This window comes from Lepisma saccharinum, chromosome 21 (assembly GCF_977018435.1).
Source record: "Lepisma saccharinum chromosome 21, izLepSacc3.1, whole genome shotgun sequence".
In the NCBI taxonomy this organism is placed as follows: domain Eukaryota; kingdom Metazoa; phylum Arthropoda; class Insecta; order Zygentoma; family Lepismatidae; genus Lepisma; species Lepisma saccharinum.
In genome coordinates, this window is record NC_139249.1 from 24,323,102 (window position 1) to 24,343,742 (window position 20,641).

Genomic DNA, 20,641 nt, shown 5'->3' on the forward strand with positions numbered 1-20,641 from the left:
GTTAGTTTTGTGTTCAATAAAATGGTGCGCCATCACTGGGTATGCTGATGTTGGATACCAGATGAAAAACTCATGCATTTGAATGTTGCTTGCTTTCAATCTCCTCTCTCTCTTCTCTCTCTCTCTCTCTCTCTCTCTCTCTCTCTCTCTCTCACACACACACACTCACACACACACTCACACACTATTTTTTTATCTTCTAAAAATGCAAATTTATCGATATGTTTTTGCGGGGAGTTAAATCAGTAATTTTGGTCCTTTAGTTTCCACTCCTGTTGTAGGGATCTGCTGCAAGGCACAACCAGCGCCACCAAACGCCAGAACTAAATACCAAGAGCTCTAAACCTGGCCCTTCTAACCAGGCACGTATCTAGAAATATGTTTCGGGCGGGGGGGGGGGGTCGAACCAAGTGTCTCAGGAATAATAATAATAATAATGTTTAAATTAAAATAATTATATCAAATCAAATTAATACTAATTACAATACATAAATTAATATTATATTATTATTACGCGAATAGGTAAAAATACTGTATAAGAATAGAGATATAACAGCGCATGTCCATTACGTAGCTTACCTGTAGTTAAGATCGGAATAACTTAGGGGAAAGACAGGTAATCACGGTCAGTTGGGAATCGCAGTCACCCTGTTTTCTCAGCTGGAAAGGACAGTGGAGACTCCCAACTAGTGCCGCTATCTGTTCAAGGGATTGGAGAAACACCCTCGCCATTGGTTCAGTTGTATGCGAATGCTCCTAATGCAGTTAGAGGGGATTTTCGTTTTCGAGTGTTTTTCTTGTAAACTTTGGACATCACATTGACAACAGTAAGTATACCTTATTATTATTACTTTGTTCTAATTATTTTAGGTGTCAATACCTACTAAGTGCTCTATAATGTGGAGGTATTAGTTTGAGAAAATATTAATAGTTGTCATGACCTCGATTTTTGTTTTGTAATGGCGTCAGTGCAGGGAATCCCAGTCAAATTGACCGGCATTCTCTCTGCATGTGACCGTAATTCCCTGCAACAACCAGAAAGTGTAATATTTGGTATGATGGCTGTAGGCTAGTGTCTACTGTTTCTAAGCTGGTTTGACGAAATATTTAGGAATCATGTAAAACTCTGTGTAACAAGACCTAGCCAGAAAATTCATGAAGAATCACTTGTGTCATCGTCGGATGAAGATCTGGGAGTAGCAGCACTTTGTGATGACGACATCGATGATGATTTGCCTGCCGACGGTTCAGATGGTGAGCATGTGAAGTGTTTCTATTGTGAAGATTTCGGAAGGAATAATGAAATGTGGTATCAGTGCAGGGGGTGTGGCTATGAAGCTCCTGCAGATTTTGTTTGTGATTCTTGTATGAAAAAGTGTCATTAAATGTCAGTAAACTCATTTTTATTTCTGTGTCTTCTATATAGATTAATTTTTACTTATTTTTTTTCAAAACTTATTTTATATTATTTGAAAACTTCCGAAAGGACATTACATTTTTCTTTAGAAGACGTAATTTTAATTGTTGCCTATCAGTTTTGATTACAGACGAAGTTTTTATTATTTTTATATCTATAAATTCAAGTAATTTCTTATGTAGATCATAATTGTAATGAGTAAAATTGAAATACATGTTTTGAAACTTGAAAAACAAAATGTTTTCTGACTGTATATACCAGGAACCTGGTGACCGTTATTACCTGCATGTGTTGGGAATTGCGGTCAAAGCAGTTGGTTACGATTTTTATTTTTGATAAAAAAAAAAGTAAGAAAGAATTCGATGAATTTGACTAGGTAGTTTCGTAGTACAAAGAATGCAGTATGGGGTGCGATTTTTGTGCAGACATTTAGTGGCTTTTCTTGGATGTAATAAAATGTTTCCCTTAGGTGACCGCCATTACCCGCATCTCGCCTACATAAAGACAAGTGCCCTGGCAATGAATTAATGTCAAATAGATGAATAATTGAATATTTATCGAATAACAAAAATTATGTTACATGTAGTTGGAGAAAAGTAAGTTTCTGATTAATATTTTATGCGTATTATTTTGAGTAGTAGTGTACATAAATTTTCGTTGTAATGTGATTGAAAGCCGTATGATCCCAATATAATCCTTGCCTTCTAAAAAGATCAGAGGATATTAATAACCATTGATTATGCAACCAATGCTAATATTTTAATTGCTTAATTTTAGTGCTTGGTAAGTCTATGGGGGGGGGGTGTCGGACACCTGGACCATTTAGTTTTGCCGTTTGGTTGTTAGTTTTGACCTCTGCTGCAACTAAACTATACTTCCTATCGTCACTCACCATTCCCATGTTGGGGACGCCGTCTGGGGGCCACTGCTTGTCATTGGAGCTGGATCCGCAGCCCATGTCACGTGGGTTGATCCATGGAACATGGCCCATCAGTCTGAAATTAGAATAGAAATTAAATGCACGCTAGTGAAGAATGGGCATCATGTAAATATTTTCGTAGTTCTGTATCGATCGTGACTACACAGCCGAGGTGTAAATATTTAGGAGTATTTGTTAATAACTTATTGGCATATTGGCTTTGTTTTCGTGCTATTATACGGCCGTATGTGGATCTATTGAAGACGAGAATTTCGATGCGGTAGCTGCAAATAAATGCTCGGCGGTCGAAATGTCTGCATTGCTGAAATGACCATATGTTAACGTTACTGTACTCCTACATAGGCCTAATTGGATGTCATTGTTCTCGTGACTTAATACTTCCGTTAATGTGTTCTTGAAATTCACGGCATGTTACTGAATACTCAGAAAGTCATCATAGTCACCATATCTCGGAGAAGTCATCATTATTACTGCGTCCTCGGAAAGACCACCGTGACAGCATCTTCGAAAAGTCACCACCGTGACCTCATTTTCATAGTCACTGTGACCGTACCCCCCGACAGTCATCACTGTGATCGCATCCCCCGAAAGCAACTATCGCGATCCGCAAAGTCACGACCGTGAACATATCGAAAAGTTGTCAGCTTCTTGATCACATCTGCGAAAAGTCACCATCGTCACAATAATTCAAATTTTCGAAATAACGGAAAGCTAGCAATCTCAAGTGTCATAATTATATAAATATGTATTTAAACAGTGTTTGTGGTTGGAGAACAAGATTTTAATAACCCACAATTTGGGTATTTAACACAAAGTCTTACACAACTTAAGATCGAAAATTACAGAACCCTAGCTAGAAATTCCAAAGGCCGGGACGAGAATATAATAAGGTTCCTCCTTCAAAGAACCCACCCCTCTGCTTGGGGTAATTACAATTTTTTTAGTAATCCATACCAATAATTACATGGATTTCATCTTCAGTGCAAATTTCACATGTCAAAGCAAAATTACTCTGCAACAATAAGTTAGAAATGCGAATTTGACACTATTTAGTTTCCTGTTTTATCGAGTAATGTGCAAGGCGTTACTATGAAGTACACAGTTAGTACAGCTATTGCAGCATAGCCTACAGGGAATCAATAATACAATAATATGCCATATCAGCAAAATGACTCACCTGCTTTAAATTAAGCAGTATACCGACACTAAACATTATATTTTAAGAAATTATATTATCAATAAATATCGAGAATATTGTTTGTCTTGTAATGCAGCTATAGTATAATTCTTCACAATCGTCTCATGAAAATGTCAGACACACATTTTTGTATAGCAAGATTGCGAGCGAAGCGAGTAAGAACATTTTTATATCCATTTCTTTGCAGGCTTGCAAGAATATTAATTTAATGGGACGTCAATACTTTCATAGGATCCCTCGATATTTGCTCTTTTCCAGCTTCTCTTTTCCCATGTTCAGTGCAGAAAAGTGCGCATACCATATCGCTAAATATAGTTCACAAATATAATGTTCGAACCCTAAAGAAATCCCTTGACAATCGAAGATTTTACACTTTATTAAGAGCTCCATATCTCCTTCCCTCAAATTTAATATTCTATCCTCCAACCAAAATGTTGGACTTACTGTTGATATTGAAGAGTACCTAGATATTACCTCATCCAAAAAAAAAAATCTCCGTCCCCAAACCACATTTTCCGCTGTAATCTCAGACGTAATATTAATACACAAGAGTTTGATATCCCCTCCAAATTGAATGCTAAGCCCCCTAACTAAAATTCCCAGGATAATCTAAGATTTAACACTGACATTCAATAGTCGGATATTGTCTCCCCCCTCCCCCAACGTATAATTACTCAATCCCCACCTGAATCCACGTGTCGATTTAAGACCCAACGTGTAAGAGTTGGATATCCCCACTTCCTTAATAATAATATAATCCGTTACAATTTCCTTCGCAGTCTAGAATTTGCTATTTATGTAACAGCAATGGATAGTTATTAACGTAATTCAACTTGTAACAAATGCTGTACTATTTCACATCAAATTTCCATCACAAAAAATCGTCCCCCCACTAAAAAGTAAGTTGCTTGGACATAACGTGAGTCCACAAACCCACCTGTGGGCTTTGCTACCTCTAAATACTGCATTTTCTTCATCTAAGGGATTAAATATGGTGTACCTAAGGTGTAAACGTCTTTACATTTATTTTGAAAAATATATAAATGTTGAATTTTATATTACATTATGGCAAAAAATCCCCCACAAAAATTTCGATGACGCAGTCTGCGCCATAATACCCCCCCGTGGGCACCCCAGGTTCCCCTAAAAGTCAACAGCCTGATCGCATCTTTCAAAAGTCACCATCGTCACCGTGCCCTCGGAAAGGCACCACAACTGACCGTGTCTTCGAAGAGTCATCACCGTCACTATGTTTCCAAAGAATCAGCATCATCACCACACACCCCGTCACCATCGTGACAGCATCACCGGAAAGTCACCACATTGTCCGCATCTCCAACACTTGTCTGAAAGATCTAGATGAACAACATACCAAAAATATAGCTAGACCCGCTCGCGACCAGTTCGACTGAACATCCAATGAGAAATTCACCAAGCACTTGCAATTAAATTACAGCACGTGGCGTTCATAAACGGAGACGTCACTCTGGATTCTTTGAAGAGCGGAAAGGGCTGTGGGCGCTGTTGTTTCGCCGTGCCATGACAGAGTGATGACGCAGAGACAGAAGTCGTCTGTTGACGAGTATCGCTCTCAAGTGTATTTTTAAAACGCGGCTGCATTGCGGAGGCCTCTGTCAGATGCAGTTTGCTTAATGCAAGGTGACCGGAATCTCTCTGTGATGCTCTTTCCAGCGCTCTGTCCAGGGTGAAAGGGAACAGGGAGAGTGCGATATGAATTACTCAATGTCTGGGAACAGACCACGTTACAGAGCGAAAAGAACAGTAAGGAAATGAGAAAACGCTTACCAGTACGAGGGACACAGCATGTTATAAAAACCATTGCATTTCATTTTTGTTTTTACTTGATTTATTTTCCTTCGCATTTCTGTCACTTTTGGCTAAGCAATCACGAAGATGAGGATGAGTGATGATATGATGAAAGAGATGAAGGGACACTTACAAAGAACGCCCATATCCAGGCCAGGATTCGAACCCGGGACCCCTGGCGTCGTAGCTCGCTGTGCTTGTTACACCGCCAGGGAGGCCAGATCATGTTATATTTCGTTTGCTTGTGGAACATTAAAACTTTGACATCTTCAGCTGCATATTCGTTCACACAATATCTGAAATAATGTTTGACTGTGTACGTTCGGTAAGAGTGATATTTCATGGCGAAATGTGCCAATTTGCAGGATTATTCTTTAATTTGTTTTAAGTTATTGAAGGGGCCATGTTGGAGAAGAATGTGGAAAGGTATTCTGCATTTTGCAGCACAATGCTCCCTCACACAAGGCTGTCTTGAAGGACTTGGGGTTTCACATCATAGATCATCCACCCTACTGACCAGATCTTTCTCAATCTGACTATTACCTATTTCCTAACCTTGTAAGACACTGAAAGAACAGACATTTTGCAAGGATTCAGAGGTGATAGCTACAGACCAGACAAAATAATTATTTGTGGAAAGGTTAAAGAAACTTGAGGCAACATGTGCCAAGTGTGTTTAACTTCTGGCGAATATGTCGAGTAGCAGCAAAGTTTCAGGATTGCAGATCATTTTCATCTTCGTCGGGCCAGAACTTTTCAGCCGCCTCTTATGTATTCAGTTATCGATGTTTTTGTCTTTGGAATAATAAAAATATGGACAATATAATAATTCCAATCTGTTTTCACAATTGCATTTTCGGTTTACTACTATTTTAAAATATGCTACGTATAGCTATCCAGTATTTTTTCATTCTATTCTCGAGTATCTATGGAAGAGCTATTAGTAATTAGAAAACATAAGTACTTCTTCCATAATACTCTTTAAGATTAAATCAATGACGTCACCAGAGAACGTCAGTAACAGGCCCTCCCCCTTCCGTCCTAGCAACAAATAGAAAAAAAATAGATCTTTAGGGGTATATTAAATGTAACAGCAGTCAGTTAAATATTCCCGTCTCATTCCGCTTCCCCATCCATTTACTTCTGGCGCTGTCACCCGATTAAATTACTTTTATAGATTTACTTTTGTGTTTACAATGATTCACGTCGACACTTGTCTTTTAAGAAGCTAATGCTCGTGAAGGATTTGGAATTCTTAAATTAAAAACTTTTTAAATGGCCTTACAAATTGTGATTGAAAGCGTATTTGGCCTATGTTAGGGTACCATCCAAGCATTTGCCTGGCATAAGCGAGGAAAACCATGGAAAATTCCAGGATGGTCGAACTCTGGTTATGAAAGTGTGTTACGCCGACATCCGTGGCGCAGTGGTTAGCACAGCGCGCTCAACTCCAGGGGCCTCGGGTTCGAATCCTGGCCTGGGCGTGGATGTTCTTTGTGACTGCCCCTTCATTCATTTTATTATCTTTTCGTCGCGATTAGCCAAAAGTGGCAGAAAAGCGACGCTAAATAACAAGAATCAAGTCCAATCGAAATTCCGATACTGCGATACTCCCAAATAATCGTGGAAGTATCATATTTATACGAGTCACCTGTATCATTCCAATAAGGTTTAGCTGGTGACGTAAGTACATTTGCTTTTGAAGTACGCGTAACTATGAGAAAACTGAGTTTCTTTCCATCGGCTACTACCTCAATAAGGAGCTGGAACTTACTTTTATTTAAAGTAACCGCACGATGATTGGATTGGTTCTCGCAATATATATGAGCAAGTAAAAGATTCAGGTTGGCAAATAGCTGTCTCTCTGTACTCGACATGCACACCACCATCGACCTCCGTGAAAACCTGAGTCTCATAATCTGTTTTGCCCGCCCCGAGGTCAAAAATATCGGTCACGGTCAAGCCATGCAATATTCAGCGCTTTTGGTCGATTTATCGAGTTGCTTCATCGTGCGATTATCCCGTTGCTCGGCGACAGGCTTCCATTAACGCCTCAAGGTTTAGGCCATGGATTCCAGTCTCTGTCGCCAGCTTTAGAGATTTCCCATCAGATGTCACGTTATGTATATTTACTTTTGAGAAACAAAAAGGTTCCAAACTGGAGAGACTTTTGTTATTTTGTCACATCCAATTTTTAGGGAACATTGTATTTTGTTGAGATTTTTAATATTTTTTCAGTTATTTTATCTGTAATAGTAAATACAGTTCAAATTACCTGCAACTTTTGACAAAAGTAAATTTTACTGTTTGTTTGAAGTTTTGGTGATCGTTGATTTTTTAATGTTAAGAAGAAGCTAGGGTTGATGGTTGCCATTGACAAAAAAAAAGTGAAAAAAAGGTAAAGTGTTCCCCTGTGCATAGCACCACGCCATGAAGGCGTATAGGGGGACAAAAAAATCTACCTTACTAACTTTTATATTCATCACAATGTAGAGAAAATTTATCTATTTTATTATTATTATTATTTCGATTTTCCTTGCAAATGAATGGTCTTCCTTATAGATTTCCTTATATGTAAAAATCTATTGTCCGCGAAACTACAGGGGAAAGTTATGAATCTCAATTTATGTAACTCCCCCAGCAGAGGGGATTAAAGGGTTCCCCGAAATCAGTTCTGCAGGGATGGGCAAAAGTAGTAGAAACGCCGCCATTGCTTTCTCTGGTGTGTATTAATGTTATTGATCGCTATTAACATTATCGACTTGCAATCAAGATGAATTGGAAAATTACAACACTTGCTGGCTGCTATGGCCCTACAGGGCCAGATGAGAGGTGACTAAACTAATAAGCAAGTAAATGACATGACAGATGTTCAAGTCCCAAACCTTGTGACTGAGAATGGCAGGTTACAGTAAAGGGATAACACCCTGTTCGGTACGAGCAGACTCTCCCCTAGCAGTGTTACTCCTCGCAGCGATGACAATCAAAATACCCCGCAACCTAGATTACTTGGTTTTGTTCATGTTGCCCCGACCTTCATTCACCTTCCACCAGGTGAGCCACGGCAACTTCCTGTGTAAAAAACCTCTTTCCTCAACAAGATCTAGAAGCAGGTTATGACATGTCTGGGCAAGATTCTATTCGTACAGATGGGGTATGTTACGATATTCCTAACTTTTGGAAGTAAACGTCACCGAGGCTGCACACAAATAGTTCACTGTTCTGTGCCAAGCACAGGGCCGGATTAACCTATGGGCAACTGGGGCAATTGCCCTGGGGCCCCCCACCAAAAGGAAGCTGTTAAGGGCCTCCACCAAAACAATCTTTTAACCAGCTGTCTATACTTGTGAAAAATTACATAAAAAGTTGTATTTTAAAAATAAAAAAAACTTCAATATTGTCGTATGTCTACACTGTTCTGGATCCAATGTAGCACAGCGCTCAGTCGATCTGTTTGTAGATATCTGAAGCTCAGTATACTATATACCATGGATTGATTTGGCTGTGGTGTGGAAATAAGGCACACTTATTCAAACAATCATTCTCAGATAGGGTTAAGATAATAAATAATCCTACGAAGTATTTAACTTTATTTCGTTAATAACATCGTATTAGAACTGTGAGTTTTTCTAGGGGGGAAAAATTTGCAACTCCATCACAAATTACATCTGCAGCTCGCGAGCTTCTGAGCATCTACGAGGAGGATCTGCAACCCTCGCTAGAGAATGTGCTGATATAGTTTGCACACCTAGTAAACAGTAGCAATGTCAAACATCAGGAAGACATCCCAATGGAACTGTCTATGTATAATATTGTATGTAAGGACCCGTTCCGCAGTACATTTCCCAATGTCGAAATTCTCTTTAGAATGTATTTGGTCTTAATGGTAACAAACTGCAGCAGAGAAAGTTCTTTCTCAAAAATGAAATTAGTGAAAAACAGGCTTCGTGCTGACATGGGACAGGATCGCTTATCCAATCTTTGTTTATTAAGTATTGAACATGAACGAACATGAACTTCTTCGTGAATTGGACTTCGATGATATAGTAGATGAATTTTCGGCGAAAAAGGCAAGAAAAGTGTGTGTACTTTAAGTGTTAAACTTTTGGAAATTTTATTGAAGAAAGTATAGTTACTACAATTTCCACAATGAACCTGTCTGTAATTGTCCAGTAGATGGACCGTGTATATGTAGTGACATATTTACTCTTACTTGTAAATAATATAATTTATAAGAAATTATGAACGTAAGTACAGTCTACTGCTCAGTGCTCTGTTTCCGTCTGAATCCCCTTAGTATTTACTATATATTGTAGTTACGGTGTTCACTCTTCATAATAGGCAGAATTTTACTGCTGCTATAGCGCTACAATTTTCGTTCTGTACCTTTATTTTACTGCGCTATTCTCCCTGCAAACCTATCTGTGATATGTTCGATTGTGAATGACTACTGATTCTAAAATCAGGTCTACCATTTCACTGCTGAAAGTTGGTGGTTAACATATTGAGCTAATAAAGCTCCTAGTAAAAAAATAATAAAAAAAATGGGGGGGCCCCCACAAAACATTTTGCCCAGGGGCCTCCACAAACTTTGATACGGCACTGGCCAAGCACACCAATGTTAGTTAAGAATACCATTTTTCATCATTTTCTCCTGCCTTGGATAACTGATTCTTACCAGTTTACCTCAAGATATAATTTAGATTTTTTAAACACATCAACGAACATTAAGGGAAAATCGATGCTGAAAGCTAGTATTTACATTCATATGCTGAAATTTCGTAGTAAAACTTGTTTGAATGTTCACATTCATATTGAAAGCATTATGCTTAACATTACAATAGTTAAGAAGTCGCCGACGTCTGTGGCGAAGTGGTTAACACCAGGAGTCCCCGGTGCGATTTCCGTCCTGGACATGTGTGTTCACTGTGAGTGTCCCTACATCAATTTCGTCACATCATCACTCATCCTCATTTAAGCGATTAGCCAAAAGTGGCAGAAAAGCGACGCTAAATAACAAAATTCAAATCTAATCAATTAGTTAAGAAGCAAAAGCAGAGTACAACCACCCGACTAATTGAACAAATAAGATTAGGTAACTTCACTTAGAGGCCCTTAATTTTCCGGGTGTTCATAGCACCACGATTTTAGCAGTTTTATACAATTAATTTACCCCTTGTGCTCTAACATACATTGTATTATGAGGGTCTGTTCTTTTCTCATTCATTCGTTCGTCCTGCACCTTTGAAATTGCTGTTCTAAAGAATCGTTCGTCCTGTACCTTTGAAATTGCTGCTCTGATGAATTGTTCGTCCTGCACATTTGAAATTGCTGCTCTAATGAATCGTTCGTCCTGCACCTTTGAAATTGCTGCTCTAATGAATCGTTCCTCCTGCACCTTTGAAAGTGTTGATCTAATGAATCGTTCGTCCTGCACCTTTGAAATTGCTGCTCTAATGAATCGTTCGTCCTGCACCTTTGAAATTGCTGCTATAATGAATCGTTCGTCCTGCACCTTTGAAATTGCTGCTCTAATGAATCGTTCCTCCTGCACCTTTGAAAGTGTTGATCTAATGAATCGTTCGTCCTGCACCTTTGAAATTACTGCTCTAATGAATCGTTCGTCCTGCACCTTTGAAATTGCTTCTCTAATGAATCGTTCGTCCTGCACTTTGAAATTGTTGCTCTAATGAATCGTTCGTCCTGCACCTTTGAAATTGCTGCTCTAATGAATTGTTCGTCCTGCACCTTTGAAATTGCTGCTATAATGAATCTACAAACTATAAACCCTTAAGGATTGAATCAAGTTACTGCACCAGAGCAACGGATATCTATAATTTGCAATCTGGGGAAGGATGGAATGGCACTAGAGGCGTATATTCGGGGCTATCTAGGATATCTGCGAAGCCCAGACTCAGTGTATAAAATACACAAAAAATATCTATCAGAAAATGTGCATAAAATTGTTCATTTCAATAAGAAGATGAACCTGATTTCTTAGAGGAGTTGGAAACATTGCCTGCTTTCTTTGAATTCGCGAGACGGCTGGCCCATCACCGGCGGGCAACTCCACGTGGGCCAGCGTGGTCAAGCTTGACAGGACCCCGATCAATGTTGCAAACCAATTTTTCCCAGCATGTAATTTCCCCAGGATCGGGGAATTGTGGAGCCAAACTCTTACTTGAGAGAGAACAGGGTTGCATATGGCGGGGGAAAAACCCTCTGAACTTCCTCAACAGTCTGGGTCAATGTTCCAAACAATTTTTCCCAGCATGTAATTTTCCTAGGAATGGGGAATTTTGAAGCGAAATTATCGCAGCAAGGGGGAAGTGTGTCACATGCAGGGACAAGAACATCATTGAACGCTTGCAGAGGAGTTGAAAAAGAGGTCGTTGACCTTCAAACAACTAGAGATACAGTGGGGAGTAGAAAATTGTAGGCTGAGCGGGAATGGTTTATGAGTGCATCTAAAAATTACCGAAAGGAAGGACCAGTTCTAGTCTAGATCGCGTCGAGTGGTATTGGTGCGTGGAATTTATTTAGAGGCAGCGTGTGAATACAGTAGTGAGTGGATTGTATTTTTGTGCATGATATGTGCTGTGTTGTGTAGTGAACTGAAATGAGGGACATGATTAACAAGCTGTCTATTCGGCTTTCGAATGACGATAAGCTCCAAATCGTTGTGGATTTTTCTTGTATCTCCACTTTATGAACAGATAAGCTAATGGGGATCGGACCTACAGTTAGAGTGGTATCTAAACCACCATGTATCGAACCCGGGACTCCTTAGTTTAAAGGAAACTACGTTACCACTGCGCCAACAAGGAGTATCCAAACTTAAAATCATGAAAATATGTAGGTTAAAATTTTATTTTTATTCTCGTATATAGGCCTACATAATATTTCACAATATGGGCCTCTTATTTATGCAAATAAGAATGAAATTCTTGAAATCCTTTCCTTACTGACAGTGTACATTTCCATGTTTTATTTATGAGGTATATATTTTTAATCAGAGTCACATCACTTCAACTCACCACCCCAAATGAGTTAAAAAAAACAAGAACACCCCCACCAGCAAATTTTTGTCCATTCGAACACTATGATATGGTGCGATAGCCCAGGTTCTTAACCAAGTATACGCCACTGAATGGCACCAAAATGGCCATACACTAAACATTACTGAAAACTATAAGGGGCTTCGTGAAAATTTGAGTGAGTGTTCTGATTGAGTGGATAAATCGTTAAACCAGAGAATTCTTTCCACGGAAATAAATTATCAATTACTAACAGTGGCTGCGATTAGGTGGGCAGTTGTCTCCCATCTTTGGTACTTTTTTTCCTTTATCATATGCTTCGTTTACCAGGAGAAGGTAACTGTCCTTGGTTCCCCAGTTTTTGCAGCCAATCGCCCACACTAATGGTCAAGAATTTTTACCTTATGATTTGTAACACAAAGGAAATGTAAGGTAAATTTCAGAAAAATGCACTGACCGACAATTCCACGCAGGTCAAACACTCGGTTGGTAGAGCAGTGGCACGGTATGCCCGATACCTGAGTTCGAATCCTCGCTTAAATATTCTGCATAAATGTTGTTTATTGTCCATTTCAGAGTCATTCTAACAAAGAAAATTAACATGGAGTTCAAATTACTTTCCACAACCTAAAACTCATTGTTTGATTGAATTTGGCTATTTTTGTCGATTTTCGGCCACTTTTGGTTAATCGCGACTATGCCCAGTCCGGGATTCGAATCCGGGACACCTGGCGTCGTAGCTCACTGTATGGGTATGTCGAAAAAGCATCTTTTTCGATTCTAGCTTTCCAGTACATCCATAAATTTGTATTTGACAGTTGTGATTAAGATTTAAAAAAGGGTTATGGTGACAGCGTTTTTCATACCCGTACAGCTAGCTTAAAGTTTTCAAATTTTCTTAAAATTGCACTACACTAAATAAATTTTGACTACGGTCTGCTGTGTCACCTTGCGTGCTGTAACTGGTCGGTTCATGCCTAAGTAGGCGTGTTTCATGGTGTCTACCAGTCTGGAAATCCTTCAAAAGTCATGGAAATGTGAGAGAAATTGACTGTGTTTCTGGAAGAAGAAAATAAGAGGGAAGAAATTTTAAATTTCTTGTGAACAAACTTTACCTCAGTTTGATATACTGAATATTACTGGCAGTTACAGTAGAAATTGCATTTTAAATACTTTAGGAGAAAAACTATTACCTCGTTAATCCGGACTAATGGGGGGGATAAGTTGACCGGTTTAACGAAAGTCCGGATTAACTGAAACAACCTAATAGAACAGTAGAAAGTGCATTAAAACTCCGTTTATAGCAACAAAACACGTTTATTATGATGTATTTAAAGGGCATGGGCCTAAATACACTATACAGTACAGTACAAAGTCTGCGGGAAACTGAATTTCATCAGTGGTTGACTGCCTTTTTTCTGGGAAGTTCTCTTGTTGACTTCTAGCCACATTTAAAACCTTGCATTCTGCTCTTTTCTTTTTTTGGCCATTTGCCTGTCCGGATTAAGCGAAGTCCGGCTTATCGGGGTCCGGATTATCGAGATTTTACTGTATTTGCAAGTAGGAATCTTGGGGGGCAGTTGCTCCTCACACTTTTAGCCACTTTTGTCCCCGCACTATGCTAAATCTTATCTATGAGGGAGAGTAAATTGTCTTTGCCCTCTCAGTTTTGGCACCTTGCCCCTCCCCCTAGTCTTGGAAACCAATCGCCGCTACTGTTAGTAGCTACAGAGCATTCCCTGACATTCGCTACGAGACTCGGCGGCAAGCGGCCCGGCATCAGCGCTTGTCTTTCCCGGTGAACTGGCCAGAGACAGTCGCTAGAGTCGGCTATTAAAATTACAGTTTTCATATTGGGTACTAACCTTGACTACAGAAGGTGTTGAAAATGATGTCCCTCTGCTGCAACTCATTCCTGGCATCTCCGAAGGAAATTGGCATTTACACGTGCAAGTTCGTCTACTGTAATTCTCCCGATTTCTCGTACAATACTCTCTTTTAACTCACGGATGGTGTGCGTATTGTCTTTGTATACTTTATTTCCCCATTTTCCTTTCCACTTTTATTCAGAACTGACCATGTTACTCTAAACTTTTTTACGAGGTTTAATATAAGCGACTGTCGCGGACCCGTTCACCGGGAAAGAGAAGCGCTGATGCCGGGCCGCTTGCCGCCGAGTCTCGTAGCGAATGTCAGGGAATTTTCTGTATTTACATTTAACACTTTCTTGTTGCAATTTTGGTTGATATTAGTATTAATACATATATTATTAAATTTATTATAATTATGTATTATTGATGCTGTAATTGTTATGATGTTTTGTAAAAAGGAATTCTTTGCCAGTCAGTCAAGTGGTAAGTATTATATAAAATCTCACTCCTGATAGCCCTCTCCAACAGTCAATGTCTGTTCAGTTTCCCTTCCGTTATTAGTTTTAACTTGGTTAAGTGCGATGTTTAACTAAATTTTAGTGACCTCACACGTATTGTAAATACCTAAATTGCCCTAATGACTTTGGAAAATCTGGAAAACTCATGGAATTGTATTTTTACTAAATTGTAGACACCCTGTCGTTTTTATCTTATAACCTTTGGTGTTGTTCATGCCTTTGACAAATCAGGGGCCGGTTGCTAAAAACATTGACGGAATTAGCGAAGAAATGTCGCTTTGCCCATTTCTCTTGTTAAGCGTTGCACAGACAAGTGACGACAACAGAAAGGGAGGAGCATGCCCCCTTGGTATGCCTTGTACCCCTCCCCTCTACCAATGAAGTAAGACTAGATGATATTGAAACAATACGAAATTACCCAACTTTACCGTAAGATAAAATATATGATTTCAGATTTATTGTAAAGAGGAAGGAATATTTCAGTACAAATCAGAATTTAAATTTTAATCCAGATAGTTGTACGCAATGGACGGTATATAAAAGTAGGAGCCATGACATAGTTCAGAGAAAAATTTAAAATGCCACTCAAGTCATATTCTAATAGCATTTAGCATTAGTGACGTCAGAATTTGGAAACTGAGGATTATTTTTTCCGAAGAATGTCAGCGAAGTGAAGATATTTTTCTGATCGAGAAAAACATTACTTCTGTCTTTTCATGCACCAGAGACATCATGAACCCTAACGAGGGGAGCGAGAATAGGAGTAAGATACATAGTGAATAGAGAATTAAGTAGAAGAAACGTGAGAGAAGGATGAAGTAAAAAGAGGTAGGAGAATAGAAGCGAATTGGACAGACAGTGAAAATATGATTTTGAAAAGAAATTTGAAATATGGAGAAAAATGTGGTGGGGGAGAAGCAAGATACTGGAAAGAGAATTAAATGAAAGTGGTATATATGGGGGAGAGAATATAAACGAAAAAGTGGAAAAATAGTACTTAAAAAAGTTGAGATATGTGAAGATGGTGGCCGCGGTGGCTCAGTCGGTAACGCGTCTGACTACCATGCTAAAGGTCCCGGGTTCGATCCCCGGCCGGTTCAAATCCGGGAACTTTTCTAACGATGGAAGCGGCCCCGGCGCCCACCCAGCGTCGAATAACATGGGTACCTGGGGGTACCTGGGGAAACCTGGGGGGTAAAGGCGGTCAGGGGCGTGGTGCTGATAACATCATCCTCACTCACGACCGGATCAAGAAAGTGTGGGGCGTTACCCCCACACCCCCTATACGCCTTCATGGCGTGGTCCAACACTTTACTTTTATGTGAGAGAAAGAGAGAGGGGAAGAAGAAAGGAGGAAACTAGACAACAAACGGGAGAGAAAAGGTAATAAAAGCAATAAACAGAAGGAAAGGAAATAAGCAAGAGAAAATAGAGTCAAAGACTGGGGCAAAATCTAGAGAGAAAGATACAACAGAAAAATAGAAAGGAAATAGAAGAATTAGTAAGCAAGTGCCACCTGGACCCTTCCTATGGTCAGGCTGACCGATCATAGGGAGGGTCCAGGTGGCACTTGCTTACTAATTCTTCTATTTCCTTTCTATTTTTCTGTTGTATCTTTCTCTCTAGATTTTGCCCCAGTCTGTCACACAAGAATGCTTTCCCCAATATTTCCGATAAGTACTCGAACAAATAAAGCTTTTACTTTTGTCGATATCAATCAACTTCCCCCTTCCCAAGAAAATTAAGACCCTTCCCCCAAAACATCGTATGAACTTACCTTAATATCTTCTTCCGACAGTTCTGTCTCCTGAGCTACGATTCGGATACCCCGAGTCCATCCTCCCTCAATTGGTCTGCAAGAGGTTTGTCGATTTCTTGGCCGGCATGTCGCACCACCCCGGTGTCCCATAGCAACAGGTAAACACCATTTAGACCACCAAGGATTCGTCCTCAAGGATTTTTCCGCACCAGTGCAACAGAGGACAGCACTTTCTTTCCTCCGTGGACGCGTAGTTACGCACCGTCTCTCATAGATGTCACCACATTCGGGATTGTATCAAAAATAGAGCCACGCATTGCATTTACAAGTGTTTTGTACAGCCAACGGCAAAGGAAATGGTAGGAAAATTAATCTATCGCTGTTTTCATTGTTATTTATTGTACATTTTTTTGTGAAGAACAGAATCGTATTGATTCTAAGCAGATACCCTCAACTTATTGATGTTTTTATTCCAATTCATTATCATCACAGTATGGAAAAAAGGCAATAAAAATAGTGAAGTTCAATTCGCCTTTCATTTCTTTTGCCGTTGGGTGTACAATAAAATTACAAGTAACATTTACATTTTCTGGTCGCGTCCATGGTCGTTGGGGGGAGGGGGAAAGGTCCACCCGTTCCTAGGAAATTAACATCGCTTATTTCAATCTATCAAATAAACAACAAACAGAAAGCGTATTATTTTTATCGTTAACAATATAAATATACTTCAATTAGTATTCGAACAGAATAGCAAAAGTAAAACCTGCGTTAGAATTGAGTGCAAAATACCCGTTCATATTTTCATATTCTACTGCTTAATCTTAAGATTAAAGTTTTCAAAATTTCAGAGGTCACACAACATAAACTTTATGGATTAAATCTTCTATAAGCTTTAAATCTGTGTAAAACCATGTGTTGTCGGAAATTGTTTGAAAATATGAATATTATATGTAAAAATAAGTCAGATATGTGCTAAAAACTCATATATGTAAAAATATGGAAATAAAAATAGCGTTTCTCGAGCTTCCATACCACGATTTGCAAATATACTACAAAATAACGTTGTTGTTACCAAGTTGAAGTTATGCCAAGAATAAAGAAAAAAAGCAGAATGCAAGGTTTTAAATGTGGCTAGAAGTCAACAAGAGAACTTCCCAAAGAAAAGGCAGTCAACCACTGATGAAATTCTGTTTCCCGCAGCCTTTGTACTGTACTGTATAGTGTATTTTGGTCTATGCCCTTTAAATACACCATAATAAACGTGTTTTGTTGCTATAAACGGAGTTTTAATGCACTTTCTACTGTTCTTTTAGGTTACTTCAGTTAATCCGAACGACTTATTCCCCTCCATTAGCCCGGATTAACGAGGTTTTACTGTATTTACAAATAAATCCATTCATTCCCTTGATCAAGAATTTTTCAGCATAGGAGCAGAATTGTACGGAGAAAAAGCAGTAATTGTACTACATGCATAACAATTCTTTATGAAAATATCGTAATCCTAAAACTATAACTACAAGTAAGTCTAAATATTTTTTTATTAGATTGCGGTTTATTTAATGAATATATTATAGTTTATTGCTATTGTTTATAATATTGAACGGTTTGAATTGATTTCTACGGTGCATCTAAGCAAATCTTGCTGACGATAGGCCCAAGTTTCAGCGTCACTTCATCAATTTAATGTAATCGCCATTCATCCCGATTAGACCCAAGAGAATCTATGTAAAGTAACAAATATTTTTAAAAATCGAATAATGTAGACACGTGGCAAGATCAAAGTTTTCATTGATTGATTTGGTTTAATTTACTTCGCCTTTCTGCCACTTTTGGGTAATCGCGATGAAGAGGATGAGTGATGATATGATGAAATTGATGAACGGGCACTCACGGGGTTGGCCTTCCTGTCTCTGTCGTGATCGTAGACATAAAACAGACAACACCATGGTAACGAAGTAAAGCGTTAACTTTCGTGAAAATCTCCATTTCGCGCCTTGGTCACTCACAAATAACACTCATTCTCAGTCCGGGATTCGAACCCGGGACCCCTGGCGTTGTATTGCACTGTGCTAACCACTTCACCAAGGAGGTTGGCAAGAGCAAAGTCTGAAGATCCTTTTCTTCAGTTTCTTCTCTTCGAACGCCCCCCAGTCTTTTGAACTTATAGCTTTGAGTCTCTCAAAGTAACTTCTATGTATGGTTTAAGTTCTCACTGGAACGTCAGTTCGGTATCTTTGCCATAGTTCGAGAGGATGCCGACCGAACGCGAGCACTTGTTTTTCTGAGTGTTTAGACATCCAACACGAACTTCGACGTTACACTCCCAAGGTCTCCACATCTTATATCTCTCTCTATATATAAAAATGGATGTATGTGGGTGTATACGTTTGTTTGTTCCTGCATAACTCCCGAACATCTGGAGCAATTTCAACCAAACCTGGTGCACGTATCACTTGCAATCTGGAAATAATATTTTGGGGGGTAAGACACCTCTAGAACCCTTAGGGTTGGGGTGGGAAGGGGTGACATGTAAAAATAATCCAAAACGACCTATATTAAATTCCGCACAGACATCCGTGACTGTATGCAATCCCGCACAACTATAGTGTTTCTCGGGTTGTCTAACATTCAGGCTGATATGAATTTGTGTTGCGAGAATGACCGATATTAGTGTGGAATCCATAGTTTTTTGGGTCGCTAAGATGAATAGTGACACTCCCAATGCCTTCAACTCTAATACACACCTGGCACCCCTAAGGTTGGACTGGGAAGGGGGTGACATGTAAAACGACCGATATTATACCGCGTTTGTTACAAAATGTCCCGCTTCCCGCGCTTGCTGATCGCTGGCTTTTCTAGCAGAAACCACGCGGCATTGCCGCTGCAGGCCGCGTGAACTCCGTGCTGGGGAAAACCGAAGACAGGCAGCGAGTAATATACACGGAAATGTACACGGTTGCGAATAAAATACGCGAAAATACACAAAAATACACGGCTGCGAATTAAATACGCGGAAATGCACAAATATATGTTGTACTCCGAGATCTTCGTCCTAACTATTGGATCTTCGTTGTTCATCATCTTCATCGTTACTATCGTCATCGTCTTCGTCCGTGTTTAGATCGATAACAAATCTATCAATAATATCATCCATTAGTTGGTCTGTATTGAAATAAAATTCTTCTGTTTCCTGAACCAATTCTCCTTTGATATTTTATTTACTGATGTTTCTAACAACGATTCGATGGCCGAAAGTTTAAATTTGGTGTTGTTTGGCAATGTATCCCTTGACTTGTGACCATATAAGTTCTATTGCATTAAACTCACAATGGTATGGCGGCATTCGCACTATTGTATGGCCATTCACTTGTGCCAAAGTGTCGATTTCGTATTGCTTGAAATTGGGTTTGTTTTCACACACGAGTTTATAAAGTTGCGATTTCGTCATATCAGCGTCATAAAAAGGTTGTGTTCCTGTAGCCATAACTGAAGTTCGCCCTTTCTCGATTTTGATGTGGGTCCTTTATTAATTTCTCTTGAATGATATGGAGCATTATCAATTACTATCACGGAGTTTGGAGGAATGTTGGGAAGTAGCTGATCCGTGAACCACTTTTTATACCTGTCACTGTCCATTTCCTCGTGGTAATCTTTGGTGAATCTGGACCTAAACACGAGTAAGGCATTTGTGACGAAGCCTAACGAAGACCCTGCGTGAACGACGATGACCCTTTGACCTTTCCCTAAAGGCATGTTTACAGGGAGTGGTTTGTCGCCCTCGAGCCATATCTTTGATTTGGTATGGCCGGAATTCACCCACGTTTCGTCCGTGTAAACAATGTGTCGACCGGCTTCTCGGAAACGTCTCATTGTCCGTAGAAAATTATTTCTTCGAACCACAATGTCGTTTCTTTCCATTAAGAAAGTTCTGAAGCCTTCATTTTTTTATATACAAAACCCATATTTTGAAGAACATTTCTAAATTACCACAAAGCACCTTCAAAATTTATTGCTCTCCTCGCTTGTTTGTAAATATTACTTACACTGGGAATTCAATCAGTTTTATACATATTG

At 39.3% G+C, this 20,641-nt stretch overlaps 2 protein-coding genes across 4 annotated transcripts in view; both read right to left on the reverse strand.

Moving 5' to 3' along the window:
* The window catches only part of synr (BH3-only protein sayonara), an 85,885-nt gene extending 69,219 nt beyond the window's left edge, over positions 1 to 16,666 (reverse strand). For all 3 annotated transcript variants that reach the window (XM_083142559.1, XM_083142558.1, XM_083142560.1), the window contains exons 1-2: positions 16,586 to 16,666; positions 2,310 to 2,412 (exon numbers count right to left, since the gene is read on the reverse strand). In XM_083142559.1, the coding sequence (XP_082998685.1) occupies positions 2,310 to 2,408 (99 nt within the window). In that variant the 5' untranslated portion in view covers positions 2,409 to 2,412; positions 16,586 to 16,666. The remainder of the gene's footprint in view (positions 1 to 2,309; positions 2,413 to 16,585) is intronic.
* A 3,345-nt stretch (positions 16,667 to 20,011) lies between these two features.
* Positions 20,012 to 20,437, reverse strand: LOC146004108 (uncharacterized). The gene has a single exon (XM_083142772.1). The coding sequence runs from the start codon at positions 20,435 to 20,437 to the stop codon at positions 20,012 to 20,014; it is 426 nt and encodes a 141-aa protein (XP_082998898.1).
* Positions 20,438 to 20,641: the final 204 nt, after the last annotated feature.